We start from the raw sequence: 19,937 nt of genomic DNA, 5'->3' as shown, positions 1-19,937 counted from the left end.
AATTTCTTGGCATAGACGAGTGAGCACTTTACAGCGCTGCATCCATTTGTTGAAACATTTTAGTTGGTATTCCATCAATTCCTGGAGCCTTGTTTTTTCCAATGCCTTCAGTGCCGCTTGGGCTTCTTCCTTCAGTACCATTGGTTCTTGATCAAATGCTGCCTCCTGAAATGATTGAATATAAGTAGTTCTTTTTGGTATAGTGACTCTGTTATTCCTTCCATCTTCTTTTGATGCTCCCTGCGTCGTTCAGTATTTTGCCCATAGAATCCTTCACTATTGCAACTTGAGACTTGAATTTTTCTTTAGTTCCTTCAGCTTGAGAAATGCTGAGCATGATCTTCCCTTTTGGTTTTATACCTCCAGGTCTTTGCACATTTCTTCTCGAGCCACCCTTTGAAATCTTCTGTTCAGCTCTTTCACGTCATCATTTCTTCTATTTGCTTTAGTCACTCAACATTCAAGAGCAAGTTTCAGAGTCTCTTCTGACATCTATTTTGGTCTTCTCTTTCTTTCCTGTCTTTTTAATGATCATGCTTTCTTTATGTATGATGTCCTTGATATCATTCCATAACTCGTCTGGTCTTTGGTCATTAGTGTTTGGTGTTTCAGATCTATTCTTGATATGGTCTCTAAATTCAGGTGGGATGTACTCAAGGTCAGGCTTTGGCTCTGGTAGACTTGTTCTGATTTTCTTCAACTTCAGCTTGAACTTGCATATGAGCAGTTGGTGGTCTATTCCACAGCCAGCCCCTGGCCATGTTCTGACTGATGATATTAAACTTTCCCATAGTCTCTTTCTGCAGATATAGTTGATTTGATTCCTGGGTATTTCATCTGGCCAGGTCCATGTGTGTAGTTGCCGTTTATGTTGTTGAAAAAAGATATTTGCAGTGAAGAAGTCATTGGTCTTGCAAAACTCTGTCATGTGATCTCCTGCATTGTTTCTATCACCAAGACTGTATTTTTCAGCTACTGATCCTTCTTCTTTGTTTCCAACTTTTGCATTCCTACCACCAGTAATTATCAGTGCATCCGGATTGCATGTTCAATCAATTTCAGACAGCAGAAGTTGGTAAAAATCTTCAATTCCTTCATCTTTGGCCATAGTGGTTGTTGCATAAATTTGAATAATAGTTGTGTTAACTGGTCTTCATTGTAGGCATATGGATATTATCCTATCACTGACAGTGCTGTACTTCAGGGTAGATATTGAAATGTTCTTTTTGACAGTGAATACAGCGCCATTCCTCTTCAAGTTGTCATTCCCGGATTAGTACACCATATGATTGTTCGATTCAAAATGGCCAGGTAATGTCCCATGTCCGTTACGTTTTTGCTGTAGAAATCTCTGGGTCTACTTTGCTGTAAATGTGAAAGTGGCTGGGGAAAGATGGTGATTAGAGCTTGAACTAGGCTGAAAAGGCATGAGAGTCATTTGCTGGCCAAACTGAATGGTCTGTGAAGATTTGGCTCCAGTTAGCTGTCCCTACTGAGTCCATAACAAATTATGGTAGCCGCCCCCGCCCCGCCCCAGTCCATTATCTGAGGTTTCACTTTCTGTGGTTTCGGTTTCCGCGGCCATGATTCGAAAATGTTAAATGAGTATGTAGCATGATGAAATCTCACGCTGTCCTGCTCCGTCATTCATTCCCATAAGTTTTATTACAGTGTATTGTTGTAATTGTTCTATTTTATTATTAGTTATTGTTGTTAGTCTCTTACTGTGTCTAATTTATAAATTAAACTTTTACATAGGTACGTATGTATGGGACAAATCATAGTATATATAGGGTTCGGTACTATCTGCGATTTCAGGGATCCGTGGGAGGTCTTGGAACGTATCTCCCGCAGATAAGTGGGGAATACTGTATGTGACAGTCAAGACATGGCAGTCCAGCATAAATGAACAAAATGGAAGTTGTGAAAATTGGGGTAGGAAAATAATGATATATTGGCTTATCATACAGTTTATGGCCTAAGCGAGTATATAAAAAACTGGTTGCTGTCAAGTTGACTCCAACTCATGGTGACGCCATGTGTGTTAAAGTAGAAATGTGCTCCATAGGGTTTTTGTGGCTGATTTTTTGGAAGTAGATCACCACCAATGAGAGAAGATAGAGTCTCTAAAGAATTATACCCAGAAAAGTGTGACATCTTGGGACCAGGAAGTAGGGTGACTGCCATGATCCATCCAGAATAAAAAAGAAAGGAAATTGGCAGGAGAGCTAGGTGCTTCAGAGGCCCCGTGTTCTAGTTACCTAGTGCTGCTGTAACACAAATACCACAATGGGTGGCTTTAAAGAAAAAAAAAATTTTTTTCTCACAGTTATAGAGGCTAAAAGTCCAAATCAGGGTCTCAGCCATGTCAATCCCTTCTTTGTTGGTAACCGTGGCGTTCCTGGGTGCTTTGAGTTTCCTTGGTTTGAAGACGATTCTCACACGGCTTCTGTCTTCCCAATGTGTGTGTCTTTAAAATGATCATTTCAACAAGTTCATATAAAAATTATTTATGAGATATTTAAACTCTTTTTTCCCTACCAGGTCTTCAAAATCCATTGTGTATTTTATTTTACACTTACACACTGTGTCTGTTCTGGTCTTTTTATAACTCAGAAGTGATTAGGTTTAGGATCCACCCTACACTGGTATGGCCTCATTAACATAAAAGAGAAACCCTATTTCCAGTCAGTCCCTGGAGAAAAACATCATGCTTGGTAAAGTAGAGGGTCAGCAAAAAAGAGGAAGACCCTCAACAAGATGGATTGGCACAGTGGCTGCAACAATGGGCTCAAGCATAACAACGATTGTGAGGATGGTGCAGGACTGGGCAGTGTTTTGTTCTGTTGTACACAGGGTCGCTATGAGTTGGAACTGACTCGATGGCACCTCACAACAACAACAAAAACAACATTTCCAAGCAGGATCACATGCATAGGTAGAAAAGACAGGAATTCAGCACATACTTTAGGGGGACATAATTTAGTACATAACAGTCAGTATGTTGATTTTAAAGCACCAGCTATTTCTGGATGAAAAGAAAATAGAAGAAAACACTCCGTGGGCTAAGTTTAAGAGAGGTGAAAAAGATAAAATGAGTATAACTGGGTTGGTCTGTTCTAATTATTATGAAAAGCAACGGAGAGAAAGGTTTCTCACTTTCTGTTGCTGACTGTCCAGATGATCTAGGCGACTGTTTTCAACTGTATCTTGAACAACTCTGTGTTTCCAAAGACCTGATTCATGGGCTGCCTTTGTGGGGGAACTCAGTGCCCTGTGCCCTTTGAATCTGAGTAACTGTCTTTAGAAGGTGAGAATTTTACCACTGAGACACCAATGCCCCATTGAAGAAATTACAGGATTCTTAATGATCTTGTCCTCTGAGGTTAGAGGGAAGGAATTAAGGACGTAAGAGAGTTCCATAGGATTTTAGGTAAAGCTGAAGTCAAGATACTGAAGGGGTTCAATGGACTATTTTCTCAGTTGTTGCTGTGTGCCATTGGGTCAATTTTCACTTATAGCAACCCTATAGACGAGTTGTCTTAGGCTGTAATCTTTATGGGGGCAAATTGCCACATCTTTTCTCCCTTGGAGCTGCTCCTGGGTTCCAAACACCGACCTTTGTTAGCAGCTGAGCACTTAACCACTGCACCACCAGGGCTTCTCTTTTCTTAGTACTGTCCTGTTAATTGCTTTTTGTAATCTTCATCCCTTTCCCTTCTGATTAAAAGCCATTCCGGAAATGTTTTTGAAACACTTGGTAAGTTGTGTTTGTCAGGCAGCTCTCACATTACCTTTTGTTTTATGTTCACTTTAGACCCACTGTGGCAGAGCAGTTCAGTGAATAAAGCTCTAGGGCTCTACTTTCCAACTGAAATATAATGTAAAGTACATATCGAATTTCACATTTTCTAGTCGCCGTGTTTAAAAAAAAGTAAAAAGAAACAGGTGAAATTATTTTTCACATTTTATTTAGTATCCAAAATAGTATATTTCTACATGTAGTCAATATAAAAATTATGAATGAGATATTTTACATTCTTTCTTTCCTACTGTTGTTATTTTTGTTAGGTGCCGTTGGGTCAGTTCCGACTCACAGCAACCCTGTGTACAACAGAACGAAACACTGCCCAGTCCTGTGCCATCCTCACAATTGTTATGCTTGAGCCCGTTGTTGCAGCCACTGTGTCAGTCCATCTCTTTGAGGGTCTTCCTCTTTTTTGCAGACCCTGTGCCAAGCATGATGTCCTTCTCCAGGGACTGATCCCTCTTGATAGCATGTCCAAAGTATATGAGATGTAGTCTCCCCATCCTTGCTTCTAAGGAGCATTCTGGCTATATTTCTTCCAAGACAGATTTGTTCATTCTTTTGGCAGTCCATGGTATATTTAATATTCTTCACCAATGCCATAATTCAAAGGTGTCAGTTCTTCTTTGGTGTTCCTTATTTATCGTCCAGCTTTCAAATGCATATGAGGCAATTGAAAACACCATGGCTGTGTCACTTGCTGTGAGTTAGGATGTTGGGCAGCTGCAGAAGCTCCTTGAAGCCCATTCGTTCATCGTCCTCCCAGGTGCGCGGTAGGTGGCTCTCAGCTCCTGTATTCACAGTCACTCTTAGATCCCATGGCATTAAAACCAAACACTGAGACCGGCTCAAGGATGCGACTGAGTAAGATGCACATGGTGCCCAGCAGAACCATCTGCGGGGGCCAGCTGTGCCACAGAGTAAGAGACAGACACCCTTCCTGTCGGCTTTGGGGCCATTGCAAGAACAGGAGGATGTAGGTCCTGGGTGTTTGCAGCCAACTCAGGAAGGATGTGGTCTCTTCCAGGGGCCCAGCCCAGACAGCTTCCTTGCACCCACATCAGAGATTGTAGCAGGTGAACTTCGAGCTCACTTGTGCAGCATACTTCTGCATCAAGGGCCTGGTCACAGACACCTTTGTTTCGTAGGGAATCTCCAGGGACTTCCTTGCAGGTAAAGGCTTGGATGGGAGGTGGTCTAAAGGATTCACTGCAATCTGCTGCCCTCAATCCACTTGATGCCCAGGGAGTCCCTGGTATCTGAGGGATGTTCTGCCTCCAGGCTTCCAACAAACAGGATCCCTTCTGTTTTTGTTGGGTGCCATTCAGTTGATTTCAGCTCATAGTGACCCATGCAACAGAGTAGAACTGACCCATAGGGTTTTCTTGACTGTAATGTTTACAGAAGCACATCTCCAGGTCTTTCTCACATGGAGCTGCTGGGTGGGTTCAGAATGCTACCTGGGCTCCTCAAGGCTTCCAACCAGCAGGATCCCTCCTGGAGGGGTGGAGAGAGCACTCAGCCCAGGGGCAAAGAACCTGCAGTCTACCCCTGGCTCTGTCACTGGGTCACCTAACTTTGCTGGGCTTTGGTGATGGCTTCAGTAGCCTCCTGGTCTCTCCCAGGTCTGTATTCTTTGAGTCCTTAAATTCTGGATGCCCGTTAGATTTCCAGTCTGTGAGGGTGAGGAGACCCTTGGCACCCTAGCCGCCCTACAAGACTTAAGTGCCTCTGGAAAGGGAAGCCACATGTAGGGCACGCCAGTCTTGATGCCTCAGTACGGTTTTGTTTCTGTGGAGTCTTATTTTCCTCTCTTGTTCCTTTGAGTATTAAACTTCCCACTAATGTATCTGAAGCAGAATCTATGATTAGAGCAAGTAACTTTAAAATGCACGAGGGAAGGCTTAACAGAAATAGTTTAGGAACTGTTTCATGATATGAAAAGTAATTCATTTGTTACGATCATCATTTCATCAATCCTTTAAGATTCAGAGGCAAATTAAAGAACATACTCAGTTCTGTAATAATCAGCACCTAAGGTGGTGAAGAGTGTTGAATATACCAAGGACTGCCAAAAGAACAAACAAATCTGTCTTGGAAGAAGTACAGCCAGAATGCTCCTTAGATGCAAGGATGGCAAGACTATGTCTCACATACTTTGGACATGGTATCAGGAGGGACCAGTCCCTGGAGAAGGACATCATACTTGGTAAAGTAGAGGGTCAGCAAAAAAGAGGAAGACCCTCAATGAGATGGATTGATACAGTGGGTGCAAGTATGGGCTCAAGCATAACAACAGTTGTGAGAATGGCAGAGGACCGGGCACTGTTTCATTCTTTTGTACATAGAGTCACTATGAGTCGGAACCGACTCAATGGCACCCAACAACAATTTTTTACTATCGATTTGTATATCCAAAGGGCGTGCTGGCTTCTGGCTGTTCTTCCTTGGTGGTGGTGAGCTCTTCTCTTTCCCACCTCTGGGGTCACTCATTTCAAGCCCAGTGGAATGGCAAAACCAACCAATCACTTTGGTGGGCTACAATTACGCTCATGGTAGAGTCCTGCCCAGTGACCTGGGTGGGAGTTACAAGACCGTGGCGAGAAAGGCCACACAAAAGCCATCTCTGGCACTGCAGCAACCCTACCCTTAATCAACATGATATTTCCGTCACCCTTAACCCCGCCTTTCCCCTTTCTTCTGGCCTCTTTGTTGTTGTTGTTTGGTGCTGATGAGTCGGTTCCGACTCATAGTGATCCTGTGCACAACAGAACAAAACACTGCCCGGTCCTGTGCCATCCGCACAGTTGTTGTCATGGTTGAGCCCATTGTTACAACCACTGTGTCAATCCATCTCCTTGAGGGTCTTTTTCTTTTCTGCTGCCTTCTACTCTACCAAGCATGATGTCATTCTCCAGGGCCTGGTCCCTCCTGATAACATGTCCAAAGTATGTGAGACCAAGTTTCACCATCCTCGCTTCTAATGAGCATTCTGACTGTACTTCTTCCAAGACAGATTTGTTCATTCTTTTGGCAGTCCATGGTATATTCAGTACTCTTCAACAACACCATAATTCAAAGGCCTCTGGTAGCTACTCATAAATTTTTATCTTTATACATTTGTCTTTTCTTGTTTTTTTTTTTTTTTATATGTGAGGTCATACACTGTTCTTTTGTGATTGGCTTATTTCACTCAGCATGTCTTCTGGCAGCATCCATATTGTAGCATGTATCAAGACTGCATTTCTCCTACTGGCTGAGTAATATTCCGTTGTATGTATGTACCACATTTTGTTTATCCATTCATCTGTTGACGAGCATTTAGGTTGTTTCCATCTTTTGGCTATTGTGAATAATGCTGCAGAGAACATTGGTGTACAAGTCTCTTTTTGAGTCTCTGCTTTCAGGTCTTTTGAGTAATATACCTAGGAGTGAAATGGTTGGGTCATATGGTAGTTCTAGAATCCTTGGTGGCGCAGTGGTTAAAGCACTTGGCTACTAACTAAAAGTTCGACAGTTTGAACCTACCACCTGTTCTGTGGGAGCAAGATGTGGCAGTCTGCTTCTGTAAAGATTTACAGCCTTGGAAACCCTATAGAGCAGTTCTGCTCTGTCCTATAGGATGGCTATGAGTCGGAATCGACTCGATGGTGGTGGGTTTTGGTTTTTTGGATGGTAAATCTATTTTTAGTTTTTTGTTTTCCACAATGGCTATACCATCTGCATTCCACCAGCAATGGATAAGGGCTCCAGTTTCCCCACATCCTCACCAACATTTGTTACTTTCTGTTGTTTTTATCTTAGCTATCCTAGTGGGAGTGAAATGGTCTCTCACTGTGCTTTTGATTTGCATCACTCTGATGGTTAATGACACTGAGCATCTTTTCATGGGTTTGTTGGCCATTTGAATGTCCTCTTTGGTTGAAATGTCTTTTCAAGTACTTTGCCCATTTTATTTTTGGATTATTTTTCTTTGTGTTGTTAAATTGTTCAAGTTTTTTATATATGTTTTGGTTATTAGATTCTTGTTGGATATATAGTTTGAGAAAATATTCTCCCAGTTAGTAGCTTGTCTTTTCGCTTTTTTGGCAAAATCTTTTGATGAACAGAAGTGTTTAATTTTTATGAGGTCTCGTTTATTTATTTTCTCTTTTGCTGTTGGTGCTTTTGTTGTCTTATTAGATAATCCATTGTTGAAAAATAGGCCTGACAGCATGCCCCTGCTTGTTCTTCTAAGAATTTTATGGTTTTAGTTTGCACATTTATGTCCTTAATCCATTTTGAATTTGTTTTTGTGTGTGGCGTGAGACATGGATTCTGTTTCATTTTTCTACAAGTAGAAATCCAATTTTCCCAGCACCATTTATTGAAGAGACTCTTCTTTCCCTCTCAAATGGATTTAGCACCCTTATCAAAAATCTGTTGACCATAGATATATATAAAAAAAAAAACAAACCCGTTGTCGTCAAGTCGATTCCGAGTCATAGCGACCGTATAGATATGTGGGTTTATTTCTGGATTCTCAATTTTATTCCATTAGTCTGTGTGTCTATTGTTATAACAGTACCAGGCGTTTTGATTACCATAGCTGTACAGTGCAGCTGTTTTAAAATCAGAAAGTGTGCAACTGTTTTAAAATCAGAAAATGTGAGCTCTCCTACTTTGTTCTTCTCTTTTAACCTTGTTTTAACTATTTGGGGCCTCTTGCCATTCCATATAAAGTTGAGGATTGGTTTTTCTACTTTTGTAAAGAAAGCTCTTACCACTTGTATTCATTTTGATCAGGATTACGTTGAATCTGTAGATCGCTTTGGGTAGTATTGACATTTTAGCAGTATTAAGTCTTCCAGCCCGTGAACGTGGAACATCTTTCCGTTTGTTTAAGTCTTCTTTAATCTCTTTCAGCAGTGTTTTATAGTTTACATTGTATAAGCCCTTTGTGTCTCTGGTTAGATTTATTCCTATGTATTTTATTCTCTTAGATGCTATTGTAAATGGAACTGTTTCCCCAGTTCTGTTTCAGATTTCTCACTGCTGGTGTATAGAAATCCAGCTGATTTTTGTTTGTTGACTTTGTACACTGCAACTTTGCTAAATTCCTCTGTTAGCTCTAGAAGTTTTCTTGTATACTCTGGAGGATTTTCTATGTATAGGATCATATCATCCATGAATAGAGATAATTTCACTTCTTTTCCAATGTGGATGGAAACCTTTTATTTCTTTTTCTTGTCTTATTGCTCTGGCTAGGACTTCTAATACAATATTGAATACAAATGGTGAGAGTGGGCACCCTTGTCATGTTCCTGATTTCAAGGAGAAAGCTCTCAGTCTTTCTCTATTAAGTATAATGTTGTCTATTGCCTTTTCATATATGCCCTGAATCATATTGAAGAATTTCCCTTCTATTCCAATCTTCTTTAGGGTTTTCATGAAGAAAGGACATTGGATTTTATCAAATGCTTTTTCTGTATCCATAGAGATGATCATGTGATTCTTTTCCTTTGTTCTATTTATGTGATTTATTACACTGATTGATTTTCTAATGTTGAACCATACTTGCATTCCTGGAATAAATTCCACTTGGTCATGGTGTATGACTCTTTTAATATGCTGCTTGGTTCTGTTCACTAGTATTTTGTTGAGGATTTTTGCATTTATGTTTATAGAGATACCAGCCTGTAATTTTCTTGTGGTGTCTTTGTCCAGTTTGAGTATCAGGGTTCTGTTTGCTTTGTAGAGTGTGTTAGGGAGCATTCCTTGCATCTCTATCTTTTGGAAGAGTGTAAACAGTATTGGTGTCAATTCTTCTCTAAATGTTTGGTAGAATTTCCCAGTGAAGCCATCTGGACCAGGACTTTTTTTTTGTTGGGAGGTTTTTGATCACTGATGTAATCTCTTCACTTGTTATGACTCTGTTGAGACTTTCTGTTTCCTCTTAAGTCAGTTTGGGTAGGTTGTGTGCTTCTAAGAATTTGTCCATTTCATCTAGGTTATCCAGTTTGTTACCGTACAGCTGTTCATAATATTCTATCATATTCTCTTTATTTCTATTTCTCAGTTGTAATGTCCTCTCTTTCATTTTTTATTTCAGTTATTTGCACATTTTCTTTGTTCAGTCTAGCTAAAACTTTGTCAGTTTTATCGATCTTTTCAAAGAACCAAATTCTGGTTTTACTTATTCTATTGTTTTTCTGTTTTCAATATTGTTTACTTCTGCTCTGATCTTTGTTATTTCCTTTCTTCTGGTAGGCTTAGGCTTGATTCACTCTTGTCTTTATAGTTCCTGGAGTTGTCAGGTGAGGCTGGATTTGAGATCTTTCTTCTTTCTTCATGTAGGCATTTATTGCTATAAATTTCCCTCTGTGTACTACTGTTACTGCATCTCATAAGTTTTGTATGTTGTGCTTTCATTTTAATTTGACTCTAGGAAATTTGTGATTTCTCTTTTGACTTCTTCCTTGACCCATTGGTAGTTTAATAGTGTGTTGTTTAATTTCCATATGTTTGTGTATTTTCCAGTTTTTTTTTGTTTTTGTTTTTTTTCTCTGTTACTGATTTCTAGCTTCACTCCATTGGGTCAGAGAAGATACTTTGTATGATTTCATTCCTTTTAAAATTTCTCAGTACTTGCTTTGTGACCTAACATGTGGTCTATCCTGGAGGATGATCCATGTGCACTGGAATAGAATGTATGTTGTGCTGTTTTTGGGTGGAGTGTTCTATATATGTTTTTAAGTCTAGTTGGTTTATAGTGTCATTCAAGTCCTCGCTTTCCTTGTTGATCTTTCTAGATGTTCTGGGCAATATTGAAAGTGGTATATTGAAGTCTTCAACCATTACTGTAGTACTGTTTTTCCCTTCGGTTCTATCAGTGGTTGCTTTATACATTCAGGTGCCCCAAAGTTGGGTGTATACATATTTATGATTATTAATCTTCTTGATTAATTGACCCTTTTATCACTATATAATGTCAGTCTTTATCTCTTCTAACAGATTTTGTCTTAAAGTCTACTTCATGTGATAATAAGATTGCCAAACCAGCTTTCTTTTGGTTATTATTAGCATGGAATATTTTTTTCATCCTTTCACTTTCTATCTGTTTGTGTCCTTGGGTTTCACATGTGTCCCTCATAAACAGCATATAGTTGGATCATGGTTTTTTTTTTTTTTTTTTAATCTATTGTGCCACTCTCTGCCCTTTGATTGGAGCATTTAGTCCATTTACATTCACTGTAATTACTGATAAGAGGTGATATAATTCTGCCATTTTGTTATTTGTTTTTTGTGTGTCTTAAACCTTCTTTGTCTTTGTCCTTTCCTACTGCTTTTGTGTTTTGTTGGTTTATTGTAATAAGTCTTTTTGGTTCCCTTCTCCTTTCCTTTTGTGTATGTTTTTTATGCATTTTTTTAGTGATTTCCATGAATATTACATTTAACAGTTTGTCTTAATAACATTCTAGGGTAAGATGATACCAACTTTACTTCAGTAACATACAAGAAATTCTATACACCATTCCTCTCCCCCCCACCTTTGTTGTTACCACTAATTATGTCTTTATATTTCATATGCCCTGTAACAAAATTTTGTCCTTGCTTTTTATATATTTGTTATTAAAAAAACATGAAGGACAAAACATTTAGAGTTAATCAAGCATGACTACCTTATTAGTAGCCCTTATACTTGTCCAAGGAGCCCTGGTGGCACAATGGTTAAGTGCTGGGCTGCTAACCAAAAGGTCAGCAGTTAAACCCACCAGCTGTTCTGTGGGAGAAAGATGTGGCAGTCTGCTTTGTAAAGATTACAGCCTTAGAAAACTCTATGGGGCAGTTATACTATGTCCTGTTAGATCACTATGAGTTGGAATCAACTCAATGGCAATGTGTTTGGTTTGGTTTTTGATTTGCATTTCTGTTTATTAGAGATCTTTCTTTTTATGTATAGTTTTGAATTACTTTCTAGTGTCTTTTCCCTTCTATCTACAGAACCCCCGTTAGTATTTTTTGTAGGGCTAGTTTGCTGGATATTAACTCTCGTAGCTTCGGTTTGTCTGAGAATGTTCCAATTTTATCCTCATTCTTAAAGGATAATTTCACTGGGCATAGTATTCTTGGTTGACTTTTTTTTTCTTTCAGCACTTTAAATACATCATTCCGTTGCCTTCTGGCCTCCAATGTTTCTGAGGAAAACTTGGCATTTAATCTTATTGGGGATCCTTTGTATGTGACTATTTGCTTTTCTCTCACTGCTTTCAGGATTCTGTTTTTATGTTTACTATTTTGAGAGCCTAACTGTGATGTGTCTTGGTGTAGATCTCTTTGGGTTTATCCTGCTGGGGGTTTTTTGAGCTTCTTAGATTTGGATTGGGGAAATTTTCTGTCCTTATTTCTTCAAATATTCTTTCTGTCCCTTTCTTTCTCTCATCTTCTGGAATTCCCATGATGATTAGACTAGGTCTCTTATTGTTGTCCCATAATTCCGTTAAACTGTGCTCAGCCTTCTTGAGCCTCCATTCTTGTCGCTCTTCATTGTCTGTAATTTTAACTATCTTATCCTCTAATTATCTAATTCTTTTTTCTGCCTGATTAAATCTGTCAGTAAGTCCTTCTGTTGTGTTTCTCATTTCAGTTATTGTCCCTTTCAGTTGTAATATCTCTTTTTTAGACCCTTATTTTGTTCATGCATTGTTTTATTTCTTTTAGCTCTTTTGCTGTGTTTTCCCTTAGTTTTTAATTATGTTTAATGTTTTCGTATTATATTCTACCATTTTTTTTCATTACTTGGTCATCCCTTGATGCACTTTCACTCCCTTTATGATGTTCATTTGAATGGGTCATTACTTCTCCATTGTTCATATGTCTTGTGATTTTTTTGTTGGGGCATTGGAATTTTTGAGAGTGTTCAGTTTCTCGGTTTTCCCCAGTATTTTGTGTTTTTGTCTGTACTATTTTCTGCAAAAAGCTCTTAGGCGGGAGAGCCTTGAGCCTTTGCTTACCATTTTCTCTCCCTCTCTGTGATAGCTCCTTCTCCCTCTCTGGTTTAGTTAGGATTTGAAAGTTCCAGATCTCAGATTTCAACTTTCAATCTCTCCCAAACACACCAGAGAACATGCCGTGGTCAGTCTGTCCACCAGCAGGCACTGCCACTCAGGCGAGATGTCACATACTAATCAGTCTGTCCATCAGGGGGTGCAGTCCTCTCTGGTTATTACTCCCTTCCCTTCTCTGTTTCTGCAACTACATTTTTATTCAGAAAATCCATACGCAATGAGCCCCCTTCAGGACTGGGTGTTGCCTCTGGTTTTGCCCAAGGCTTCCTTACCTGCTCCGAGGGGGCTGCTTATAGCTTAGCTGGCATTCAGGGGAAGGCCAGGCCAACCTTTCTCTGCTCGGGAGGAGGAGGGGTTACAGAACCCCAGTGACCCTGTGGTAGTTGGGGGAGCAGTCTCCACACCTCTGTACGGAAACTTCTGTAGGAGTTTGTATCAGTCCAGCGGTTGTGGGAGGGGTTGTCGTACTCTGAACAGACCCCCAGGGAGCTCTGCCTTGTTGTTCTCAGAGCCGACCCTGTAGTATGTTGTCTGTGGGTGTAGCCTCCACTCAGCATGCCTGCTTCCTAGCACACAGCAACGTTAGTCAGCAGTCCCCTGGAAGGGGAAGCAGACAGACCCAGGTTGATCCTCAGGGAGATCTATCCTGTTGGTTTCAGAGGCCTGAGCTATGGGGTGCACAAGGAGGCAGGCAGAGTGTTTACTATGGGAGCAGGCTCCACTGCATGGGCTTTCTGTAGCAATTCATGTAGGCTTGCAACTGACAGTGTCTGGGTGGGTGGCGGGGTTCAGTGTTGGCACACTCCAAACGGCCTCCTGTAGAGATCTGCCTTGTTGATTTTAGAGCAGAAGCTTGAGGTCCCGTCTCTTTGTACAGGCAGGGGCTGTGGTAGTTAGGGAAGCAGGCTCCTTTCTGGGGCCACTTCCCCAGTTCACAGCAGCCAGTGGCCCGTGTGACTGGGGGGAGGGGCTGAGATGGTGGGAGAAGCAATTTTTCCACCATATGTGATTCGTTTGTTGATCGTTGATTCTTGCCTATTTGCCGCTCGCCGCCGATTTCCTCTGCTTCGCAATTCAGAGTCTCTCAAAGCCAAGCCGTTTCCTTCGTATTTCTTGTGGTATTTGTGGGGGAGGATTGGAACAATGTTTACGATGCCACCTTCCCAGAATCCCCGTAACTTACTTTTTTTTTATTGGGGTAAAAATATGTATAACAAAACATTTGTCAGTGTAACAATTTTTATATATACAATTCAGTGACATTGATTACGTTCATACTGTTGTGCAACCATCACCAGTATCCTTTTCTAAATGACTCTACCCCCATTAACAGACACTTAGGGCCCCCTAAGCAGTGGCTTCCCTTTCCCCCTCCCTCCGACTCCTGGTAGCCACTAATAAGCTTTGGTCTCTATTTTACATTTGCCTGTTGCCTGTAAGTGGGATCATCCGGTATTTGTCCTATTGTGACTGACTTATTTTACTCAATATAATGTTTTCTAGGTTCATCCATGTTGTGGCATTTATCAAGACTTCATTACTCTTTATGGCTGAGTGATTAATGTTCCATTGTATGTATATACCACATTCTGTTTATCTGTTCATCTGTTGATGGACATTTAGATTGTTTCTACCTTTTGACTATTGGGAGCATATACATTTTTAAAAGTAAATTATTTCTTAATAATCAGATCTTGCTTTCTGTCTTACCTAACGTTCCCAATCGCGGGGAAAAAATGGTTTCAAGTTTTGATCCAAAGCTCTCAATGCTTTTTCCTAGAAGAATCTCAGTAATATTTCTCCTGAACTTTCTCAAAGCAAGAAGAGTTGAAGTGATTTTTGTCCTACTCTTAAAAGTTGTAGCAATTGTGAGTTCCTCGTGACTGGCACTCCTGTACTGTGGTGAACCAGCCTCTAAAAACATCTCAGATTCACAGCCTGGCTACTTGCCAACGTCAGGCTGCTCCCTGATGACAGAGGAAGTCCTGGGGAGAATCCATTTTGCCCAAGCAAACACATCAACTCATATGCATGTGCACAGTTAATCTGAGTTGAGAAATCTAGATGGCCCGAGGGAAGAACTTCTTGCAAAACAATCTCTTTCAAAATACCATTGTTGATTTTTTTTATTTTTCAGAGTAAGGGATCATTTTGCTGAGTGGCTAAGAGTTCTCAGAACAGACAAGCCCCTCAGCTATCACAGCTACAGCCAGTTTTGCTCTCAGATCTCCAACTCCATCCTGTGACTAGAAGGAGATTTGATAGCCCAGGGTGAAGTTTCAAGCTCTCCGTGGCAACGCTGCCCTTTGGTGGGTGCATGTCATGCCGGGGGAAAAAAAGGAAAGAGAAAGGGCAGACCTGGGTGAAGTCATCCCAATAAAAGTTAATAGCTGGGTGGTGACACCTCACACAACTGGAGAGAAATGCTTGGCAGCTGGGCAGTGCCTGCCCTCAGCTGCCTATCATGGTACCGGCAGTAAGAGGTGACCTATTTATTTTTAGAAGGGGACAGTCATAATAAGCCGGCTCTTAGCTTCATTCAAGGCAGGCACTCAGGTGCTTTGCAAGTTTGTAAACACCTACTTTCTGAGTAAAAGAGGAGTGCTTTTTTCCAAGTAGGAAAGAACTTCACTCCTGGGTTTTTTTCCCATCCTAATATTCGACCTTAGAGTGGAGAAGAGACCATTGTTTGGACTGGTGAGCTGTGCTAAGCTTTTAAAGGGCAGAAATGCCTGAAGGTGAGGATTTTCGACCAGGCAAAAGGTAATTATGATATAGACTTACTTCTCCGTGATTTTGATTCATTTGCTACTTATCTTTTGAAAAATGCAGTGACTGATTTTTAAAGTAAATGGCTAAAATTAAAAAAAAACAAAAAGGAATGCAGGCCCATAATTCTAGGAAATTGAATTTTTTTTTTTGGTATGAGCTAATTGAAGAGAGAGGCTAGCTTAATAGATTCTTAGAGACATATGCAAATAAGTATTTTTCTTGAATGAGGAAGTGATGACCTGAATTAAAAAAAAAAGTTTGTCCCTCTATGATATGTAAAGTCTACTTGAATTTTTTTATTTTTAACTTCAGATAATAGCTGTTGCAAATCTAAACTAGTGAACATTTTGTAAAATGTATTGTAAAGAAGTAAAAACTTATTGAACATTTAAGGTTAAATATTAGATCAATATACCAATTTTGATTATTTCAAAACTCTTTTTTTTTTTTTTTAACCAAAATTCAAATCTTTGAAAGTGTGATCCGTTTGGCCCCCATGTGCAGTGTATGAATTGCATCAATGTTTTTATTTATATCTAGCTCTAAGAAGTGTGGCTAGAGAGAGGGGAAAGGAACCAGGCCATTAATTCCTGCTAATATGACTATAACTTGTACCCAGATTGAAAGTCCCCATTTCTAGTCACATTGCTGTGTGAACACAATTTGTATGAATCAAATGTCTTCCTTGGAATTCTAACTGGGGTCATTTAATTTGGGTATGAAGAAGTAGAAAGAAAGCTGTTCAAAAAGGCAAAAGGGGTCGCTACCAATTTTCTTGCCGAAGAATGTGGAAAGTGGTGACTCTGTGGGCATGGGAGTGCCAGACAGTTCTTTGCCTTTGTATTAAAGACAAGCAGTAACCTTGGTGGGCAGTGGTTAAAGTGCTTGGCTGCTAACCAAAAGGTCGGCGTTTCGAACCCACCAGCTGCTCCATGGGAGAAAGATGATGTGGAAGTCTGCTCCCCTAAAGTTTACAGCCTGCTCTGTCCTACAGGGTCCTATGAGTCGGAATCGGCTCACCAGCAACTGATTTGGTTTTTGGTTTTATTAAAGACAAGTGTCCCTTTTTAGCCATGGTCATATGCCTCGGATATGTGCAGTGTTTATAATCAGTTGTAATAATGTCCTTAAAAGCTACTTTTCTCTTTTTAGTTTTCTGGTTTTTGTTTTCTTTCAAGTTCCATCCCAGCACATCAAAGGGGGACATTAGGTTGACATTTAATCAAGTACTAAAGCAACTTTCTATATCAATGAAACCTTAAGTCAAGCATTTAAAGGTGGCATTTATAAAAGTGCCTAGATTTAGGACACGGGTTATCCAACTCGTAAAGAAAACAGTTTCAGAGAAATTTAAATATCAGTTTTAATTTGAGATGATGGGTTGGTGTACTGCTAGGATTGTGTGTATCCCCTCCGTGACACTTGACATTTCTGAAGGCGAGACTCTTCTCTTTTTTTCTTGGCACTTCAGCATTCCCACAGCATAAGGTAAAATTCATTGCCTTCAAGTCAATTCTGACTCATAGAGACCCTGTAGGACAGAGTAGAACCGTCCATAGGGTTTCCAAGGAGCAGCTGGTGGACTCAAACTGCCGACCTTTTGGTTAGCAGCCATAGCTCTTAACTACTGTGCCACCAGGTTTCCTGTAGAAAATAGGCACTTAAATACTTGTTGAATGGAATGTCTTTAAAAGCCATTTTACTTCTGCAAATAAATATCTAGGGGCCATATCATTTTAGAGCTTGAAAAGAGATTTGACAGAAATGTAATTAGGGTTGCTTTAATGAAATACAGCATTATTACTATTAAATAGTAATGAATTGTTGATAATTATAAATCTTTTAAATTAATGGTTTGTGATGTAAACAAACACGATAAGATTTTTTCCTAAGTATGTTTACTTCTTGGTTACAAAGGATAAACAGAAAGAAGGAGAATTTATATGCACACACACACCTATATAATAAAAAGTTTATTATCTTTACTACCAAGGAATAATAATATATTTGACTAGAAATAGAAAACTCCCTCTTACTCTTTTGAAGTAAGGTATACCCCTCCTTTTTTTATTTTGATGAGATGACTTTCAAACTCTTAACAGTTGGTGGTTTTCTATACAATATTCAGTGTGTCACTTGATTATTTTCTTTGATTTTTTCCCTACTCGTGTGGAAAGTTAGAAAGCACACACGGGCAGGCGGAAAGATTAGAGCTAGGCTAGAGATAAAATTTGACAATCATGAGGGAATTTTACTCTTGCTTAATTTAAGATTAAATGCCATTCATCAGCTCCTTTGGGGCCATGTCCAGAAGGGAGATACCTATTATAAGTTGTGTATCTGCTGACAGACCGGGTTGTTCAAGCCGAATTGCAGCAGCTTCTGGTTGAATCTCACATTTAGGCTTCTTCATGTTATTTTAGTTCCATTTTGGTCTTTGGTAACCCGATTTGCTGTGTAACTGACAGTGAACTAGATCTGAGTTTGATCTTTTAAAAAGTCAGCGGACTCTAGTACATTGCTGGTGGGAATATAAAATGGTATAGCCATTGTGGAAAACAGTTTGGTGGTTCCTCGAAAAGTTAAACATAGAATTAACTATATGACCCAGAATTACTATATGATCCACTCTAGGTATATACTCAAAAGAATTAAAAACAGGCACTTAAATACAAATACATACATGTTCATAGAAACATAATTCACAATAGCCTGTAGGTGAAAATAACCCAAATGTCCATCAAAGGATAAATGGCTAAACAAATGGTATATACATACAATGGAATATTATTCAGCCATAAAAAGGAATGAAGTACTGATACATGCTACAACATGGATGATGAACTTCGTGAACATTATGCTAAGTGAAAGAATCCAGACAAAAAGTCATAGATTGTATGATTCCGTTTGTATGAAATATCCAGACTAATTCAATCCATAGAGACAGAATGCAGATTGGTGGTTTCTAGGGGCTGGAGAAGGAGCCCTGGTGGTGCAGTGGTTAAGTGCTCAGCTGCTAACTGAAAACTCGGCAGTTTGAACCCACCAGCCACTCTATGGGAGAAAGATATGGCAGTCTGCTTCCATAAAGATTTACAGCCTAGGAAACCCTATGGAGCAGTTCTTTTCTGTTCTATAGGGTCACTATGGGTCAGAATCAACTCTATGGCAACGGATTAGGGGCTGGAGCCAAAAACCTGTTGCTGTCTAGTCGATTCCGACTCTGAGGGAGAAATGGGAGTGACTGCTTAATGGATATGGAATTTCCTTTTAGGATGAAGGAAATTGTTTGGAACTAGAGAGAGGTGGTGGTTGTAACAACATTGTAAGTGTACTAAATGCCACTGAATTGTACACTTTTTTAAAACAGTTAATTTTATGTTATGTGAATTTCTCCTTCAAAAAAAAAATCTGAGGCCCCCAAATCCTAAGAAGCTTCACCAGTGTGTCCAGATGTGTGCGTGCTGCAGGCACCCTGACACACGAATCGCTTTCTGCGCTGACGGTCCGGTGCTCACAGGCACCATTTTATACTCCCCAAGTGGACGAAAGTGACCCACAACTGGCAGGGAGGAGTGGGCGGCAGAGGTGAGCCCGTCCCCCTTGCTGTTGAGTGATCAACTCTTAGTAAGAACCTCCAAGACTCCATGCCCACTTCAAGGTCAGGAGATGAGGCAAGAGGGTGTGAAGGAATGTTGAAGCTGCTGGGAAAGGCAGAAACCTAAACAAGAAGGCGCCGAAGCGGAAGGAAAACAATGGGGCAGTGACTGGGAAAGCAGACAGGATCGAGAAATATCAGGAAAATTGGACCCTGACTGAAGGCCTGGCTCTGCGTGTCGATCCCTTATGTCACCCCCTTATGGGCCCCACCTTCAGTAGCCTGGGATGGAAGGGTTTGCGGGGGTGGAAGCTTTCCCTATTCCAGCCACATAGAGGGAGATGACCCTAGGCTACAGGGACAGAGCTCTGAGTGTGTCTTCCAGAAGCACTCTACACAGGATAATTGTGTTCACACATTCATTGCTTCACTCAGTTCACATTTGTCGAGCGCAGAGTCAAGGTCAGTCACTGTACCAGGCGATGGGGTTGTGGGTGAGGTCCCTGCTCACATTCTGACTGGGGGAGAAGATACTTCACAGGTTAAAAAATAAGTAAATAAGAGCATTTCAGGTAATAAGGACTAAGAAAGAACAAGATACATGGTAATGTGGGAGAGTGCCTGTGGGGTGAGTATGTGTGTGTGTGTGTGTGTGTGTGTGTGTGTGTGTGTGTGTGTGAGAGAGAGGGACTGAGAGTGTGTGTGAGAATGT

General features: G+C 40.3%; 1 protein-coding gene across 3 annotated transcripts in view; it reads left to right on the top strand.

Moving 5' to 3' along the window:
* The window catches only part of RETREG1 (reticulophagy regulator 1), a 218,518-nt gene that overhangs the window by 149,923 nt on the left and 48,658 nt on the right, over nt 1-19,937 (top strand). Inside the window, exons 1-2 of one of the 3 annotated variants that reach the window (XM_023738402.1) lie at nt 14,486-15,164; nt 15,525-15,618. The exons of 1 other annotated variant lie outside the window; for it this stretch is intronic. In XM_023738402.1, the coding sequence (XP_023594170.1) occupies nt 15,584-15,618 (35 nt within the window). In that variant the 5' untranslated portion in view covers nt 14,486-15,164; nt 15,525-15,583. Of the gene's footprint in view, nt 1-14,485; nt 15,619-19,937 lie in introns of those variants that run through there. One more of the 3 variants, XM_023738401.1, reaches the window with a different exon arrangement.

The sequence above is a fragment of the Trichechus manatus genome, unplaced genomic scaffold, assembly GCF_000243295.1.
Source record: "Trichechus manatus latirostris isolate Lorelei unplaced genomic scaffold, TriManLat1.0 scaffold00116, whole genome shotgun sequence".
NCBI classification, from domain to species: Eukaryota; Metazoa; Chordata; class Mammalia; order Sirenia; family Trichechidae; genus Trichechus; species Trichechus manatus.
Note: the sequence above shows the minus strand (reverse complement) of the source record. Positions and strands in the feature narration are given on the sequence as shown.